Genomic DNA, 17,887 nt, shown 5'->3' with positions numbered 1-17,887 from the left:
TGAACACTCATATTTCATTGAATCGTGTTCTTTAGTCCGACAGAAGCCGAACCGCATCAGCAGCACAAGGAGCGAGCTTTTTTTTTCAGCGCTTATAGTTTATGCAAATTACCCATGTGGTTTTAAGTTTTGTTTCTGTAAAATGTGCACAAACTATAGGCGACTTTCATTGTTGACAAAAGCGCGCGTTGCATGCTGGGAATTATTTTGGTCAGCAGCAAGAAACACTAATTCAACATGACGGACGGAGCGAGAAAGCACGTAAAGGGTATTGATCCCGGTTATTTATCCACTCTAACGGCAGAGGACCCAAGACGATTTGACCAGAATTTGGTCATAAGCATCGACGGAGCCAAATCACCCTTTTCAAAACCTACAAAAGGTGGACCAAACCAAATTTCTGGTCTGAATCACCAACTACCTGGACAAACATTCACTTTGGCGATATCCACAATTTCTTGGTGGAAACTCCTGGGCCATTCACAGCAGAAAAGATGAAAACCTCCAAGAGTCTCGATACGTCGTTGAACTTGTTGGAGTCCACGGTTTGTTAGGATCTTCTACGTTTGCTCTGCGGATGTTTGAAAGCCATTTAATTCACCGTTGGGCGGTTCTTTTCACTCGGAATACAAAAAAGACATTTTCCTTCTTCCGTGCTTCTATTTGTGCATCCGATAATGCAGCAGGAATTTACAATTATCAGGGATAAATACGCGAGGTTACGCACTGTGTTTGACCGCTTTCGTGTTTCTTGCTTCCGACCAAAATATTTCCCAGCATGCAACGCGGGCTTTTAATAACAATGACGTCAGCTGAAACTCGCCTATTCAGCATGAAGTAGTCAGTGCGGGACTCTGGTATGATGTAAGTTTCTGTGATGTTTGCAAATTTTCATGTGCACTAAAACTTGATTTGAAAAAAATCGCAGGATGAAATCGAAATCACAATATCTGCCAGAAAAAACCTATTTAATGTTTTTCTTGAAATTGTTCAGCCCTACTGGAAAACATTTCAGAACAAAGCAATAACATCTTCATGAAGAAAAGCCTTTGACTGACCCTCCACCAGAAAAGTTACACAATGCATCTTTAAATGCCAACTCAATGTAACAGTATTCTAAGTGTTCAGAATACAGTACTCTGATTGGCCCATGTATCGGAATACTCTACAAAATACATTTTAACGCAGGCATATGCAGTTTCCTGTAACCAAATACAGAAACTTTATGGGCTAATTTGGTTGCCTAGTATATTTTTTGGTATTCTTTGTAACTATGGACCGAGTAGGATAAATAAATAAATATTGTTTCCATCACCTGCTGGTCTCACTGTAGATGCGTTTGCTTTGCCCAGAAAGTTCCACAGTGTATCTTTTCTGAGCCAAACACACGGCGTTTCAAGCAGGACGCCTGTGCAGTACCGGCTCTGTGTTTTTCAATGGGGAAGCCGTTCAGACCTTCAAATGAGCCATAACAGCCCCAGGAATACACTGTGCTGGTGGTAATTGCACAAACATAACAGATGCATGCTCTCTGTGTGTTTAGAATGAGACCCACGCCCCAATGTCCCTATAAAACGTGTCCAAAATGTGTTTACACTTGCACAGGGATGAATATTCAGTGTGTCCTACCTGGGCATTAAAGGTTCTATGTTACACAAAATTGAGTCTTGTGAGCTTTGAGTCATGTTATAATGTTGTTACCTCCTCAAAAACAGACCTGGAGTTTTGTTTTGTTTCATTCACACATGCAGTTTTCACGTTAAATCACCTTTTACTTTTTGTTCACTGTAGATCGGCAGTTACAGGACTACAGATCATCCAGATTACTCTAGTGAAGATGTATGGAGTTTAAAAACACAGTGGAGCACTTCCTGTATCACCGCATGACATCACAAGGTGGAACAGAGTGTTTTATTTTTGAGTAAAGAACGCCTAAATATGCAGGGTTTATGTGTTAAACGTGTGTGAATGAAACAAGACACAACTCCAGGTACGTTTGTGTGTGCAAAACTATGGAAATATCGATATATCGTATGGTTTAATTTGATGTTACAGTATCGATATCTTGAGTTGCTGTATTGATATATCGCCGAGAGTATTTTTTGGTATATTTTGCTAAATTATTTTGTTACAGCGCTACAGTTTTGTTGCTTGTTCAGAGAAAGGAAACTCAATTATGCGACACATTTGACATTTTCACTGTTTTGTTGATTAAATTGTTTGTGTTTCATATTCAGTTTACACAAGAAGTGGTTTAGCAAAGACTTTGAATATCACAAACATGATTTAGCCTTTATTTTTCATTGAACCGTATCAAATCGATTTGAAATATATCGTATTGAATCGTGTCGAAAGCTCTCTGTTCTAAGGTATGTATTGTATTGGCAACTTCTGAATGATACCCAGCGCTAGTGATGACGAAACATTATAGCAGAGATAAGAAAATAGTGTACCGTATTTTCCGGGCTATTAGACACGCTCTTAAGCCTCCAACCCCATCAAAAAACAACTGCACGCCCCGCAATCCAGAGTGCCCTATACGCAAATCCACTCCCAGCACGACTTCAGTAAACTACAAAGCCGCACCACCCGCAGCGAAGGAGGAACGAACCGAAAAAGTGAGTGCAATGTGCCACCTCTAGACACAACTAAACAACTGAGTCACTGCGAACACGCCGACAATCCAGCGGTCCCAGACAGCACCCTCCCTACACGCCACAACTGAACAAAGCCCAGAGTCACCGGGAACGCGCCAAACAAAGTCCCACTGACCCATCCAACTGTTTTAAAATCCGGTGCAGTTTATTTGTGAAAAAAGTTCGAAAATAGACCATTTAATGACAGTGCGCCTTATAATCCAGAGCGCCTAATAGCCCGGAAAATATGGTAATATGGGCTCTTTAATTATAATCATTCACAATATTCTACCTGCGCTCAATTTCAATTTCTCTTCAGTGACTAGGTCAGGAATCGGAATACACTAAACGTTTCGCAAAAACCCCAGAAGTTCAAGTTTGAGCACCGGCCAATCAGCGAAGAGCCATACATTCTGTGTTGGCAACAATTCCCAAGATCGAGGATTTAAAGCCGGAACAAAGAGAATGTTCGGTGAATTTTACCAAGTGGAAAGACATTATTGCTCTTCTTCCTACCGGATTTGGGATAAGCTTAATATACTAGTTAGGCCCGTTAGCGGCGCATTACATACATCACGATCAAATAGCAACGATTGGTTAAATTAAAAAAAGTTTCCGCCTACCGTCGAGCAAACAAAATCTAACTCTGCGAGGTCAGACGGTTTCCATGAGGTGAAACCGGCTGATGAATCAGGCTAGAGTCGTACTTGCCTATGATTGTAACCATGAACTGCTAGTGGGTGAATATTGAGGATGAATTTGCAGTCGAAGAAGGTGGTATATTGTTCAATTTTTGTGTGTGTGTGTGTGTGTGCGTGTATGGAATATATTTGCTTTATTTGATTTGTTGTGTTTGCACAGTGATGGCCAAAAGAAAGAACAGGCTCTACTTGGAGTGCGAGACAAATATATGAGATTTCAGTTCATAGTTTTCCTGGCTAACTCTCTCTCTGTCTATTTTTTCTTCCAGATCACAAACAAATACATCTACGACTCCGTGCTGCTGTTGGCCAACACTTTCCACCGTAAACTGGAGGACCGTAAGTGGCACAGCATGGCCAGTCTGAGCTGCATCCGCAAAAACTCCAAACCCTGGCAGGGAGGCAAGAGCATGCTGGAGACTGTCAAGAAGGTACGGAGAACGCCAACTATCGCACACAAAAACAGATAACCAGGCCCGTCGACAGAAATTTTGAGGCCCGGGGCAAAAAACCTCACATGGGCCCCACTCCAATATTAATTAACAGGCTGAGGTTCCAATTCTGGGCTTATTAGATCCTTTGTCTGTCCCCTATCAGCTCTTCTGCAGATAAAAAATACATGCATGATTTTAGTTAATGGAGCTCAAGAAAAGTTTTTCCTCTAGACTTTAAAAAAAAATCAAATATTAATAATTCAAAGACGTCACAGAGTCTAACTAGGTTGGGTTGTTTTAAGGCCAGAAAGGATGTTTGGTAAGATTCAAGGACAAAAAAATAATAAAAAAATGCACTCTACTTACAAATATCTAAAATAAAAAAAGATAAAATTGTAAAGAGGCACTCCTGAGTTTTATTTCTGCAATTTCAGGATGGTTCCTTGAGTTTTAAAACAAGGTATTTATGAATAGATAGAGAGAGTCACTGATGTTGCCTGAAACTATTATATTGCATTTTTTGGAGGTCACTGAAAATAGAACTACTGGAGACACACAATTGAATCCAATCATATTAGTCAGAGAATGAAAACAATGCGGAAACAACAGTCTGTGATTATTCCGGACAGTTCTGTCATGGCGCAACGTCAGAGCGTGGGAAAGGACTAAAAAAAACATATCTGAAGTTGTGTTTTGTTTCATTCACATGTGTTTTTTGTGATGTCATGTGGGAAAGCAGGAAACACTCCACTGCGTTTTTAAACTCCTTGCACCTTCACTTAAATAATTTTGATACTGTATTTTTCAGACTATAAGGTGCACCAGACTATGAGGTGCAATATCAATAATGTTGAATTCTCTCATTTATTTTCATACATAAGGCGCACCGGATTATAAGGCGCATTAATCAAAACAAACGGACGACACTTGAGACTGATCCCTTAGCCCAGGCTTCTACGCTCCATTGGCAGATCCTGGCGTAACTCGCCCGGCGTTGCCTCCCTGCCTTGGTGAATGTGTATTACTTTCCGAGGCTTCTAACTAGTAGCCGTACTCCTCCGACAATCCATCAAGCGTTGTGGCTTCGTAGTAAACCCCTGCAGGAACCCGCGGAACCCAGCACAAAACAATGCAGCGCAAGACACATTTTGAAAGCTCACTGTGTGCGGGTGGGAGTGGGACTGCACAATGCGGGAGCAAGCAGATGGGATGATAAACTACAGTCCCACAAACTACAGGGGAGCCTCAAGGTCTTAAAAGTCTTAAAACGTCTTAAATTTCATGTTCCTAAATTAAGGCCTTAAAAAGTCTTATATTATGTTGTCCAAGTCTTATTTTTTTCACAAAGGTCTTAAATTTCATTAGCGAGTAGTGCAAACAAACAATACTTAATTTGTCATGTTAGAATGTTATAAATGATTTTTTGACCATTTTACAAGCAATGCATACAACTATAAATTAGTTTTACATGGGATTTTATAATAAAAGTATTTTTTTGTTATTTAAAGTAGTGAGTAATGGTCATTATTAGAATTGGACCTGGTGTTTTTCGCCCACATAATGGGTGCTGTTGGTCTTAATTTTCATTTAAGTGGTCTTGAAAAGGTCGTTAAAAAGTCTTAAATTTGGAGTAGTCTAACCTGGGGATAAATTGAACTAAATACCAGTGTAAAGTAAAATATACAAATGATTAATGTATGCATATCATACATCATTTGTGCTGGATATTTTATTTGGCATTAATAAAAACATTTTAAGCAGCCTAAATTTGCAGATGTGGTCTAATCTCACGCATATTTTAGATAATTCCTTTCCATTCTGTTCCACGCAGACCTCTACTTCGTAGTTTACCTAAGTCTTACTAAAATATTATGACAGATTTTTGAGCACCGTGTATCACATAAAATCGGTTTGAGGTCAGTAAACACAACCAGGATTAATACATAAAGCGCACCAAATTATAATGCACACTGCTGAGTAAATTAAAGGATTTTAAGTGTGCCTTATAGTCCTCAAACGTGTGTGAATGAAACAAAGCACAAGCCCAGGTGTGTTTTTGAGGAGGTAACAGTATTATGACATGGCTTAAAGCTCACAAGAGACCTTTAAATACATTTATTGTGCATTGTTTTACTCTTCACATAAAATCCCTTCCGACTGAACACCGAATTTTAAAACAATCCTTTATAAATCCTCTACCAGCAGCGCCTCTGATCACTTCCTGAACTTTTACCTGACATGCTGTATTGCCCTGCAGCTGTGATAAAATAAACCTGTTCTTCACCTTGAGTTTAGTCTGCTCTTTAGCACCGCTTTCATCACTCTCAAACCCAATTGGATCGATGCCCCGTGTTTTGATATCAATGAAAAACGACTTGAGGGACGACTCTACCTCTGAACGATGAAGCCAAGTGAAATGCTAATTTAGTCTTAGCGTCAGGAGACAATAATAAACGAGGTCTTTCAAATCTCTCCGCGCGCATCACCTTGACACAACGGGAGCGCTCCGCAACGTCGGCGTCGCGGTGGCGGTGGGTGTCCGCCGCGGTAATGGAGTTGTCTTCTCGTGTAGCGTCCATTTTGCGAGTGGATAAGCAGAGGTTCCCCCTTGTGCGGCTCGCGTCGTCTTTTGTAGCGATAGTGATTGGGAGGTGTATTGACCCAGCTTAGCGCTTATTTAAAACAATCAGCGGTGCTCTGGAAATGGGGCAGGTTAAATGGTGGAGTTAACCTCTGTGGAGTGCTAAGGCTGCGCTCACGAATAATTCATGTTGTGGAGTGATCCGTCCGCGCCGTTCAAGGATTCTTGGATAAGACGCCGACTGCTAGTGGTTTTGTCTCCATGCTAATGCTAATTTTGAAATGTGGTGAATGTTAAAATGCCCCAAACCACAAACTAATCCATTTCCAGAGATGTTTTTCCATGCAATAACAAATTTAATAAAATAAGTAAGTAAGTAAGTAAGTAAGCAAGTGAGTAAGTAAATACATACATACATAATACTAGGGGTGTAACGGTACGCAAAATTTACAGTTCGGTGTGTACCTTGGTTTTGAGGTGACAGTTCAGTTAATTTTTAGCACGGTATGGGAACAAAATTGAAAACCATTTGCTTGGTGTTTATTTGTGTTTGTAGTAAACCAACAGTTTGTTTTAGCATCATACAAACGGGGAAATAAAATAAATGCAAAGTGCTGCTTGAAAATACCGTATTTTCCGGGTTATTAGGCGCTCTGGATTATAAGGCACACTGTCATTAAATGGTCTATTTTCAAACTTTTTTCACAAATAAACCGCACCGAACTTTAAACGAAACACAACAGTTCGATGGGTCAGTTGGACTTTATTGGCATGTTCGCAGTGACTCATTTGTTCAGTCGTATCTAGAAGTGGCACATTGCACTGGCTTTATCGGTTCGTTCCTCTGTTCCGTTCCTCGTCCGTGTGGAATGATAAGTGTGGCTGTGGGTGTGTTTCGTTGCGCGGTCGCTGTCTGCTCCGTGTGTGTTTACGTGCGCTGCGGCTTTGTAGTTTACTGAAGTCGTGCTGGGACACCCGAGTGGATTCGTGTATAGGGCGCTCTGGATTGTGGGGCGCACAGTCATTGTTTGGTGGGGTTGGAGGCTGAAGAGCTCGTCTAATAGCCCATAAAATACGGTACTAATAAGTTAAATGAAATATTCTCAAATAAGCAGCAAATGTTTGAAATATTATAAAAAATAAATTCCTTGTAAACAGTAAACAAAAGGCGAAAGGTAAAAGTGAGGACCGTGGTGCAATGACCGTAGTTTCTCGAGGATTCACGAGGTTCAGAGGGACATAGTCAAGGCAGGGGACAATTGTTGTCAAGGTGGTCACCCTAACTGTAAAGTGCTGTGGATGAGTTCTCTCATGAATATTAAAGAGCTGAACCTTCCATGTAGCTGCTGCACATGTAGCGGTGGAATGTAAACACACACTAATTGCGGGAACTCACTTTGCACCAACCTGAATGTCCTGTACTGAAACAGTTTGGCATAAATACATGTACCGTTACACCCCTAGTACATACATACAGTACATAAATACATAATTACAAACAACAAATCATAATACATAAGACAAATCCTATCTATACTTTGCAAGAAAAATGGCAATAAGAACAATCACATCATCAGCTTATAATGAACCAACCAATTTGTTATTTATAAACCTTCAGACTCTGAATTTTTACGATTTAGTCGACCTTTACACTTTGAAAATCATGTTCAAAGTAAACAACAATCTCTAGCCAATATGAGCTCAGACGTACGGCCATGTTTATCAAAAAGAAAATCAGAACAAACATTATGAAATTTTGTATATCTGTTAAAGGGGTGGAACTCGGGATCAGCTGTACAGAAAACCTAAAATTGCGTACCACCTTCCTCCATTTTAAAAAGAAGTTTAAATGTTTAACTCTGGGCAGATACATGAATTATGAGACTTAGTTTGTGCTCTAGTATTTTGCTGCACTGTTACTGATTTATTTGTTTCCTTTTGCTGTATTTACGAATATGAACTGGTATCAAGATGGTTCTATGGCAAAGGAATAAAACATTCAGCATAATAAACTCAAGCTACAGCCTACACCTTTTAGGTCTGTGGAATAATGTCAGAATATACCTGCGACCGAAATAAATTAATCACTCAATCAACATTCATACATAAATACATACATACACATATTTTTATTATATTTATTTATGCATTTATTTTGGGCAAGTAAAGATTTACATTTATATACAATAGAACATATAACATAAGTGAAATTAAAATAGAAATGAAAATAACAACAACAAAAATTAACTATTATTATTATTTTACATACATACAAAGACACATACACATACTCACATACACATATCCATACATACATACACACATACTGTACATCCATAAAACAACAATTATAATAATACATCAAAAAAATACACAAAATGAACCGTGGCACACCTTATTAATTGAACAGTAATGAGAACGCAGTTGTGTCCATTGCTGTAATTGAAGAACTAAATATACTTTTATGTTCTTATTTTGAAAGGATCAGAGCTCCAGTATTAATTAGGAGAGTCTTAAAGGTATGAACATTATCCTGGTGGATTTCAGTGTTTACAGTGTGCTCAAAGAAAACACGTGTTTTGGGAGTAAAAGCTTGTGCGATCCTGGGAGAAAAAAACAATTAAATGTATCGCTGGTACATCTTCATATCATATAACAGGCGCCGCTTATTAATGGAGATGTAAAGGACTAATTAGACCAATATCGCAGCTTTAGGTGTTATATTCATCTGAACTTTCACTAGGGATTATACTGACTTTCTTTTAAGATTTTGAACAACTCTGTGGGATCCAAAGGTAACTTAAGGTTTTGAATTATACAGAAAAAGTCAATGAACCGTAATTACATTTTATTACTGTTTTTGTACCTACGCAAAGATACCGGAATGAAGCAGTTTTTATGAGATTAAAAACAATAACTGCAAGAAAAATGGTTAAATATGACTCATATATGAATGAACTTTCATATGAAGTCCTTTTCCAACTCCTTTTTTTATCATTATTGGGAAAAAAGATATAACTTTCATCTTTGTTAAGGGCTAAAAGTGTGAGCCACAGAGCCCTAAGACGATCTAATCACCTGCCCTGCCCCTGTCAGTGCCCCTGCCCTGGTTAAAGACACCCGCACCATGACTCACTCTAAACTGTCTTGCACCTCTCACTCCCGAAACCAGGGTTAGTGCCACAGTTACTAAATCGCACCATTCACAGGGCAAAGAGGGCATGCCGTACACACACACGCACACGCACACACTCTGCACATTGTTTACGCTCATATCAAAAGAGCTTGGGCTGCAGAAACACTGAGAGGAGCCATGTAAACACTAGAGTCGCAACCTCTGCAAGTTCAGTGAATTATTAATGCATGATTTTTAAATGGTAGCATTGTTCTCCCCAAAAAAATCCACTGCTTAAATATTAAAGGAGCACTGAGGGCTTTAATGGGCTTAAATAATTCTGATACCTGCTTGTCTCCATGGACATATTATGGCTTTGTCTGGAATTTTCCACAGCATGCCATTAAACATACAATTATTGCATTTTATATCATTACAGTTGCGCATCGATTGTTCTTATTCTTCCTAAGCAGGGTCGCCTCTCCTTAGATCTGACCTGTAACTTGGCATTGTCAGCATCTTGTCTTAAAGATAGATAGATTTAATACCATACTGCGGAACATTCCTGGTGAAGCAATAACATTTACTTGACTTCTTATTCGATTGCTTCTTTTTATTGCAGGACTCATCAAAGTTTTCTCATATTATGTTATTTTATCTTAGATCATGTGAACACAAATATGGCGAGTAAACTGGGACTAAACCTGAAATGAAACCTGGACTAGACCAAGAATAAACCAGGGCTAGAACATGACTAATCCAAGTCACCAGACATCAGGACTAAACAAGATTCAAACCATAGGCTGTGTATATGTATAAATGGACAGAGATAACCCGTCACGTAGACCTTTTTCACAACGGCTGGAAGTGCCTCGATGCAGGATAAATGTGACTTATGTTAATGATTTTCTATGGCAAAATATCTGTGGAAATGTCTTGAGTATTTTCCACCAGCTTCATAAATCTGAAATCTAAAAACCAACAAGGTTGACAAAGAAAATATTCTGTCCATGAAGAATTTATCCACAACTATCAAGGTAAGAAAGACGAAAACGTAAAATGATTAAAATATAATTAATAAGTCAGTTGTTAATAAGTAACTTTTTAACTCAAACTGATTCTAGAATTAACATTAAAATTTGATTTACTGATGTAGATATTAGCATAGATACATCTGTGCAGTTCAAATACTACAGATGTTCAGAGATTACATGTTTAAACTGCACAAATCTGTCTGCCTATGCTAATGTCTACATCATACAATCGAATTTTAATTGCAGAATCAGGTTTTGCTCAGGAGTAGTTCACTAATACTCATACTTGGCCTCATATTTACTTTGTTTTATGGTGTTTGTTTATGTGCTGCTTTGTGTTGTGTTGTCCTGTTTTTTGATAAAGCATGTTACCCCCTGTCCCAAGACAAATTTCTCCCATGGGAGACAATAAAGGATTATCTTATCTTATCTTATCTTATCCTTTGTCGACATTGTTGGATGAAAATTTGGTGATGGGGCAGATTTATGAATCTGGTGGAAAATATGCGAAACATTTCCACAGATATTTTGCCATAGAAAAGCATTAATGTAAGTGTTGTTTACCCTACACCGCGTCACTTTCGGATGTTGTGAAAAAGGTCTGTTCCAAATAGGAAGTGAGCTTGAGTGAATTTGTACTGAAAAAAATATTCCCCCTCTCTCTGTAACTACTGCAATGAGCTTGTCATTTTTGTTTTAAGATGTTCGTATTAACCCTCTCTTCCTCTAACCCCCTCTTTTTAATTTTACTATTTTGTTCGTAAATCAATTCCTATTCCTAAAATGGAACTTGGCTCCAATTTCACCCCTATAACTGCTTGCCTCGGTGAGCTTTATTTGACTTTGAAGGGATGTCACTCTCCTTTAGTCCACTATTTTATAAAGTCTATGGCTCAAACTATGATTTAAGATGTGTGGACTCATATTATAGGCTTTCTGTAAAGAGATCTCTGACCCTGTTGGAAATAGTCACTTTAATCTACAATTTATTTCAGTATTTTATGGATTTACCTTTATGTTTCCAGTTTGGAGTCAGCGGTCTCACCAGTTTTCTCGAGTTCACGGACAACGGCACCAACCCCAACATCTTCTTCGAGATCCTGGGAACCAACTACGGAGAGGACAGGGGCCGTGGGGTCAGCAGGGTAAGTGTGCTCCAGCCTTCCCCGTGATTACTGATACTTTGCAGCCGATGACATCAACATTCTCTGGGGGTGTGACGCTAACTGAAAGCACTGCTCTATTAGGCTACGTTCAGACTGCAGGGCTTAACTCTTTCCCCCCTGGACGCCTACTAGGAACAACCCATACATATGTTACTAGTTCTACCCATAGAGCATAACTGCATAAAAGAAAACAGACTGCCACGAGTGATTATAAATTATTTTTACACTCATGAACTTAATTGTAACACAGACATATTTGTATCTCTGGAAACCTTAGACTCTGAACTATTCATTTATGGATGTTTAAATGTGATTCAACTCATTTATAGGTGTATAACAGCTCACTGAAAATGAGAGTTTACCTGGTCAGGTGCAAAATCGAAAACAAAAAACTACATTCAGCATCTGATATCTGCATGTTCTGAGTACTATATTCATAAAAATATAAAAAATATACTTTGTCAAAGTATTTAAACAGATTTCATATCACCAGATACAGTAGAGACAAGTGTGCACCTGTTTTTACCTGTTGTACACCTGTGTGCACCCAATAAATTTTTTTTCATTTAACTTATTCAACTCATTTAGCTTATTCAACTTATTTTATTTATTCAACTAATTCATTTTATTATAATATAATAATATAATAATAAAACTCTTCCCCGTCAGTTTGTGTCCAGTATTTGTCATCTTGTTTACTTTTCTCGTGTGCAGAGCTCCACATAAGCGTTTTTTTCTGTAGTGATTCTGTTATACATCGCATCTTGGAAAAAAAGACTGAAATATTTTAAAGGACTGGCCTGGGCAACATCCAGATTTCAGGGCAATTTTGGTTCATAATCGAGTATAAAGCTCAGATAGTTTGTGTTGGATATCGCAGGACTCCACACAGACGCATCAGCGGCATTCTCACCTTCTCCCCGAAAGTCCGTCGCTATCGCTGTTTTCCACTTTATAATCAACTTCATCATCACTTTGAAATCTATAAAAGTCACTTTCTCTAAACTTATCCATAAAATACGTCCGCTCCTCATTATTTCTAAAACTGTTGCGCCGCAGCGCCGCGATCTTTCCATTGCACGTGTTTCGTGTTGTGTTTTTTCCGGAAGCTACAATCGTCACTATTTCGATTAACTTCGGAAAAAATCGGCGAAAACATATCCTTGAATCCTATTGGTCAGTCTAGTGTGGGTTGTAGTGGCCCCCACCTATCACAGTCTCTGTTTACATGTGAAAAACCGAGCCGTTTCTAAAGGTCGTCAAATCACGTCTTTAGTGATACAGCGGAGGTGTGAAAAGTCGTCATTAAGGGTTCAGGGGGGTCGTCAAATGTCGTCTTCATGGGGGAAAGAGTTAATGCTCAATTTGTTCACATTTCCAGTTAAATGCGACTTGTAGTGTGATCTCCAGTGTGAACTTTCAACGCCCCAAAAGTGTCCCTCATGCGCACTGAAGGACACGACGACGTCACAGGCAGCGAACGTGCTCGGTGTTTATGAAGTAAACATGGACGCGAGCATTGAGCACCTGGAGATTTTAAAGTTGCTGTTGTACCAGAGCCAGAACATGTACAGCTTATTTGGTTTAAGAAAGAGATTGCAGAGTTGGAGACTTACAAGTTGCGACTTGGGACTCGACTTGGACTTGAAAGTCAGTGACTTGGGACTTGACTCGGAATTGAGGCCTGTGAATTGAGAAGACTTGAGAAGCACTTTTAAATCTGAATAATTTCTATTCTGACTGTAATGATTCACACTAAGATCTTGTCAAGACATTCAAAAAGGAAAAATTAACTAAACTAATTTCTTCAACTCTATTCTTATTTAAATATGCTTTGATTTTTTAAAAGTACAATTTAGTTTAAAATTCAATATAAATTGCAAAAATCTAAGCTCTATTTGGTACTTTGGTTTAAAGACTTGAAGCTCAAAGCAGACGACTTGGACTTGACTTGGACTTATGGGGCAGCGACTCGAGACTCGACTTGGACTTGCTTCTATTTGACTTGTGCTCTTGCTCGCATTTGAGGCCAAAGACTCGAGACTTACTTGAGACTTGCAAAACAATGACTGAGACGGAGAAGGACGAGGTTTTAGGCCGCGGCGTTTTGTGGAGCAGCGGCACCAACGTCCGTAGAAAGGAACGTGTGGGTTCAGAGTCAAGAGTGTTGACACTGATTTGTGCTTCACTGACACGGAGTTTATACACAATTTTCGTATGACGAGAACATTTGTGTACATTTGCGACCGTTCAAGACTAAAGTCGCATGCCAAAAGATCAGATATGTATCGGTTTTAGGAGCACATATCCAAGTGTCCTGGGTCGCATTTGAAAAAATCTTATCTATGTCGTTCAGTCTGTCATTAAAAGATCAGATACAGGAGCATAGGGGTGAAAAAATCTGATTTGGGTCACTTCAGGCTGCAGTCTGAACGTAGCCTTAGAAGCGCTGTTACACAATTTAGACTTACTCTGAGTTTTATTTGAAAACAATCTAACCAGAAAGATTTGACATGATTGGAAGTGCAACAAGTGAGATGATGTGTGCTCTTAAACGAATCTCTCTCACATAAAATTAGTCGCAAACTAGAAAAGCACTCAGAGAGCGCAGACCTCCGCCAAGGACTACAGCCCCCCTCATATTAATTGTGTTTTCCATAAATATTTGTCTCGTATCTTTCAATTTGGAATATGAAAGAGGATCCCATTGTCCATCCCTGAGTCAAATTTCATGGGGTTTGGTCAATAATTAACCGAGATATTGAGAAACAAAATTTTTGGCCCCATTTACCACAATGTTAACTAAAATTTCAAAGTGATCCAGAATCCAGGATTTCTTCCGGATCACCCCCAAAATGAAGGCAAGGCAAGTGTTTTTGTACAGCACAATTCGTACACAAAGTAATTCAAAGTGCTTTACAGAATAAGAAATACATTAAAATCATAATAAAAACAAGTCAAAACATAAATAATCATAAAGATTCAAATTAAAAAAAGAGAGATATAAATTAGGGAGAAGAGTGCGGAATAAAAACCTTTCAGTTATTTGCACAGTTAAACAGAAATGTTTTGAGCCTGGATTTAAACAGCGTCACAGAAGAGTCTGTCTCACATGTTCAGACTGTTCCAGGTTTTAGCTGCATGAACCTGAAACTCTGACTCCCCTTGTTTAGTCCAGACTCTGGGCACCAGCAGGAGGCCGGTCCCTGAGCTCCTCAGAGTGCGAGATGGTTCATATGACACTAACATGTCACAGACGGACTTTGAAGGACTCACTTTTACCTTAACAGGACCATGAGCACTTGTATTGATCACAGGTTCCTGCAAATGTGTCCTTTAAATCCATTTTGTATTTTTCTTGAGTTTTCAGACTTCAAATATTCGTGTCTGTGTTTGCTAAAGTCTGCATTGTATCATCACGGTAAACGCTGAACATTCCGCCAATACAGATACATGTAGCACACCCCCAGCCTGATGTCTCTGCAAAGTATCAATACAACTCATGCACCCATTCAAAAAAACACACAAGTCCAGCCACCTTCTCACCTTCATATTGGACGTAGCTGTTTATTTTAAGACACGTGGCTGCCTCGCGTGTGAAAAAGCGCGCTGTCACTTTTTCTGTGTTTTTCCAAAAGGCTCCCAGACACTTTTCTCGCCGTGGTGCTCGCTCGCTGGTTATTCCTTTGCTTGTTTCTCTGTGGAAATAACTATTACCAGGTGCAATGTTCTTTCTGGAAAATCACAGGAAACGATTTGGGCGCATTCAGGCTTTTTTATAACCGCAGATGTGTGCAACTTCAAATAGTAATATGAATGAGAGTGTTATTTTTTAGTCTATGTACAAATGTATTTTTTTACGTGGTAGTGGTTTGGTGGTTTGGATCCCATTTGGGCCGGAGTTCACTGTCGCTGAACCTTGAATGAAGTGTGTTATTTTGCAATTGATGGACACATAGATGTTGAGCAGCGGTAAAACGGGCACAGACTGGCACTCTTGCTACTGTCAGTGTTCCCCGAGGCAGCACTTTTGGACAGTGTTGGGGAGTAACAGATTATATGTACCAGAGTTACGTAATCAGAGTACAAATGATGAGTAACTGTATTCAGTTACAGTTACTGTTTCAGTGAGTGGTATTTGGATTACAGTGACTTTGTTGAAATAAATGGATTACACAGAGGTGTTTTCCTGTTTTCACATTTTGGGCTAAACCAGGATTAAAATCAGGATTAAACCAGGACTAAAACCAGGATTAAAATCAGGATTAAAGCAGGACTAAAACCAGGACTAAAACCAGGATTAAACCAGGACTAAAACCAGGACTAAAACCAGGATTAAAATCAGGACTAAAACCAGGACTAAAACAGGACTAAAACCAGGACTAAAACTAGGACTAAACCAGGACTAAAACCAGGACTAAAACAGGATAAAACTAAAACCAGGACTAAAACCAGGATTAAACCAGGACTAAAACCAGGACTAAAACCAGGATTAAAATCAGGACTAAAACCAGGACTAAAACCAGGACTAAAACTAGGACTAAAACCAGGACTAAAACCAGGATTAAAATCAGGATTAAACCAGGACTAAAACCAGGACTAAAACCAGGATTAAAACCAGGATTAAAATCAGGATTAAACCAGGACTAAAACCAGGACTAAAACTAGGACTAAAACCAGGACTAAAACCAGGACTAAAACCAGGATTAAAATCAGGATTAAACCAGGACTAAAACCAGGACTAAAACTAGGACTAAACCAGGATAAACTAGGACTAAAACCAGGACTAAAATCCCAGGATTAAAATCAGGATAAACCAGGACTAAAACCAGGACTAAACCAGGACTAAAACCAGGACTAAAACCAGGATTAAACCAGGATTAAAACCAGGACTAAACCAGGACTAAAACTAGGACTAAAACCAGGACTAAAACCAGGATTAAACAAGGACCAGGATTAAACCAGGACTAAAACCAGGACTAAAACTAGGACTAAAACCAGGACTAAAACCAGGATTAAAATCAGGATTAAACCAGGACTAAAACCAGGATTAAAATCAGGATTAAACCAGGACTAAAACCAGGACTAAAACTAGGACTAAAACCAGGACTAAAACCAGGACTAAAACCAGGATAAAAAGGATCAGGATTAAACCAGGACTAAAACCAGGACTAAAACCAGGACTAAAAGGACTAAAAACCAGGACTAAAACCAGGATAAAATCAGGATTAAACCAGGACTAAAAAGGACTAAAAGGACTAAAACCAGGACTAAAACCAGGATTAAAATCAGGATTAAACCAGGACTAAAACCAGGACTAAAACTAAAAGGACCAGGACTAAAACCAGGACTAAAACCAGGACTAAACCAGGACTAAACCAGCCCTAAACCAGATTTAAAAGCAGGACTATACCAGAACTAAACCAGGGTCTAAACCAGGTCTAAAAGCAGGACTAAACCAGAACTAAACCAGGACTAAACTAGGACTAAACCAGGATTAAACAATATGACACTAACAGTAGGGTGGACATAATTTAAGGCAGCCGTGATCTCATATAGAAATCATTTCTCTATCAATAATATTTTTAATCTGTTTAAGGAAAGACTGGGCTGTTTATTGTCTTTTAGCAGAAAAATCTAAAGTTCTGTTAAAATATCCTAGGCTTTACTTCTCTACAGCAAACAAAAGTCTGTTCATGGAGTCTTGGGCTCAACAGACAATTTGAAGAGAATTTTCAGGATGTTGTTGTTACATTCATGTAGTTTTTTAAAAAGCATGACAATATCAAGTAATCCAAAGTATTCAGATTACGTTACTCACTTTAAGTAATTTAATGGATTACGTTACAAACTACATTTTGGGGTATGTAATCTGTAATCTGTAGGGGAATACATTTTAAAAGTAACCTTCCCAACACTGCTTTTGGAGTATATTAGTGAATGCATGTTATTGTGAAGCCTTGATCACTGTTGCGTCATGAATTTTGCTATTTATATTATTTCAGTGACCTTTGTGTAGATGCCAATGACACACGATCACAACATTAGTGCTAGAAAAGGGTTCTGAGGCAAGTTACTCAAGTTAGACTTTAATCTGACCTTTATTTTGAACAGTCAGACCAGAAATATCTGACTTATCTGAACCTACAACAGGTTATATAAACCTCTTTCACATAACATTACAGTCACAGGCTTCTGAAAATGTGTTTAAATCCATTTT

The 17,887-nt window shown here is 38.8% G+C and overlaps 1 protein-coding gene across 1 annotated transcript in view; it reads left to right on the top strand.

The window, feature by feature from the left end:
* grid2 (glutamate receptor, ionotropic, delta 2) overlaps positions 1-17,887 on the top strand; it is a 1,594,008-nt gene that overhangs the window by 981,274 nt on the left and 594,847 nt on the right. The window contains exons 7-8 of the mRNA XM_055161426.1: positions 3,607-3,768; positions 11,527-11,646. Coding sequence (XP_055017401.1) covers positions 3,607-3,768; positions 11,527-11,646 — 282 coding nt within the window. The remainder of the gene's footprint in view (positions 1-3,606; positions 3,769-11,526; positions 11,647-17,887) is intronic.

Source organism: Boleophthalmus pectinirostris, unplaced genomic scaffold, assembly GCF_026225935.1.
Source record: "Boleophthalmus pectinirostris isolate CB_2022bp ecotype Guang Dong unplaced genomic scaffold, ASM2622593v1 HiC_scaffold_4, whole genome shotgun sequence".
In the NCBI taxonomy this organism is placed as follows: Eukaryota; Metazoa; Chordata; class Actinopteri; order Gobiiformes; family Gobiidae; genus Boleophthalmus; species Boleophthalmus pectinirostris.
Note: the sequence above shows the minus strand (reverse complement) of the source record. Positions and strands in the feature narration are given on the sequence as shown.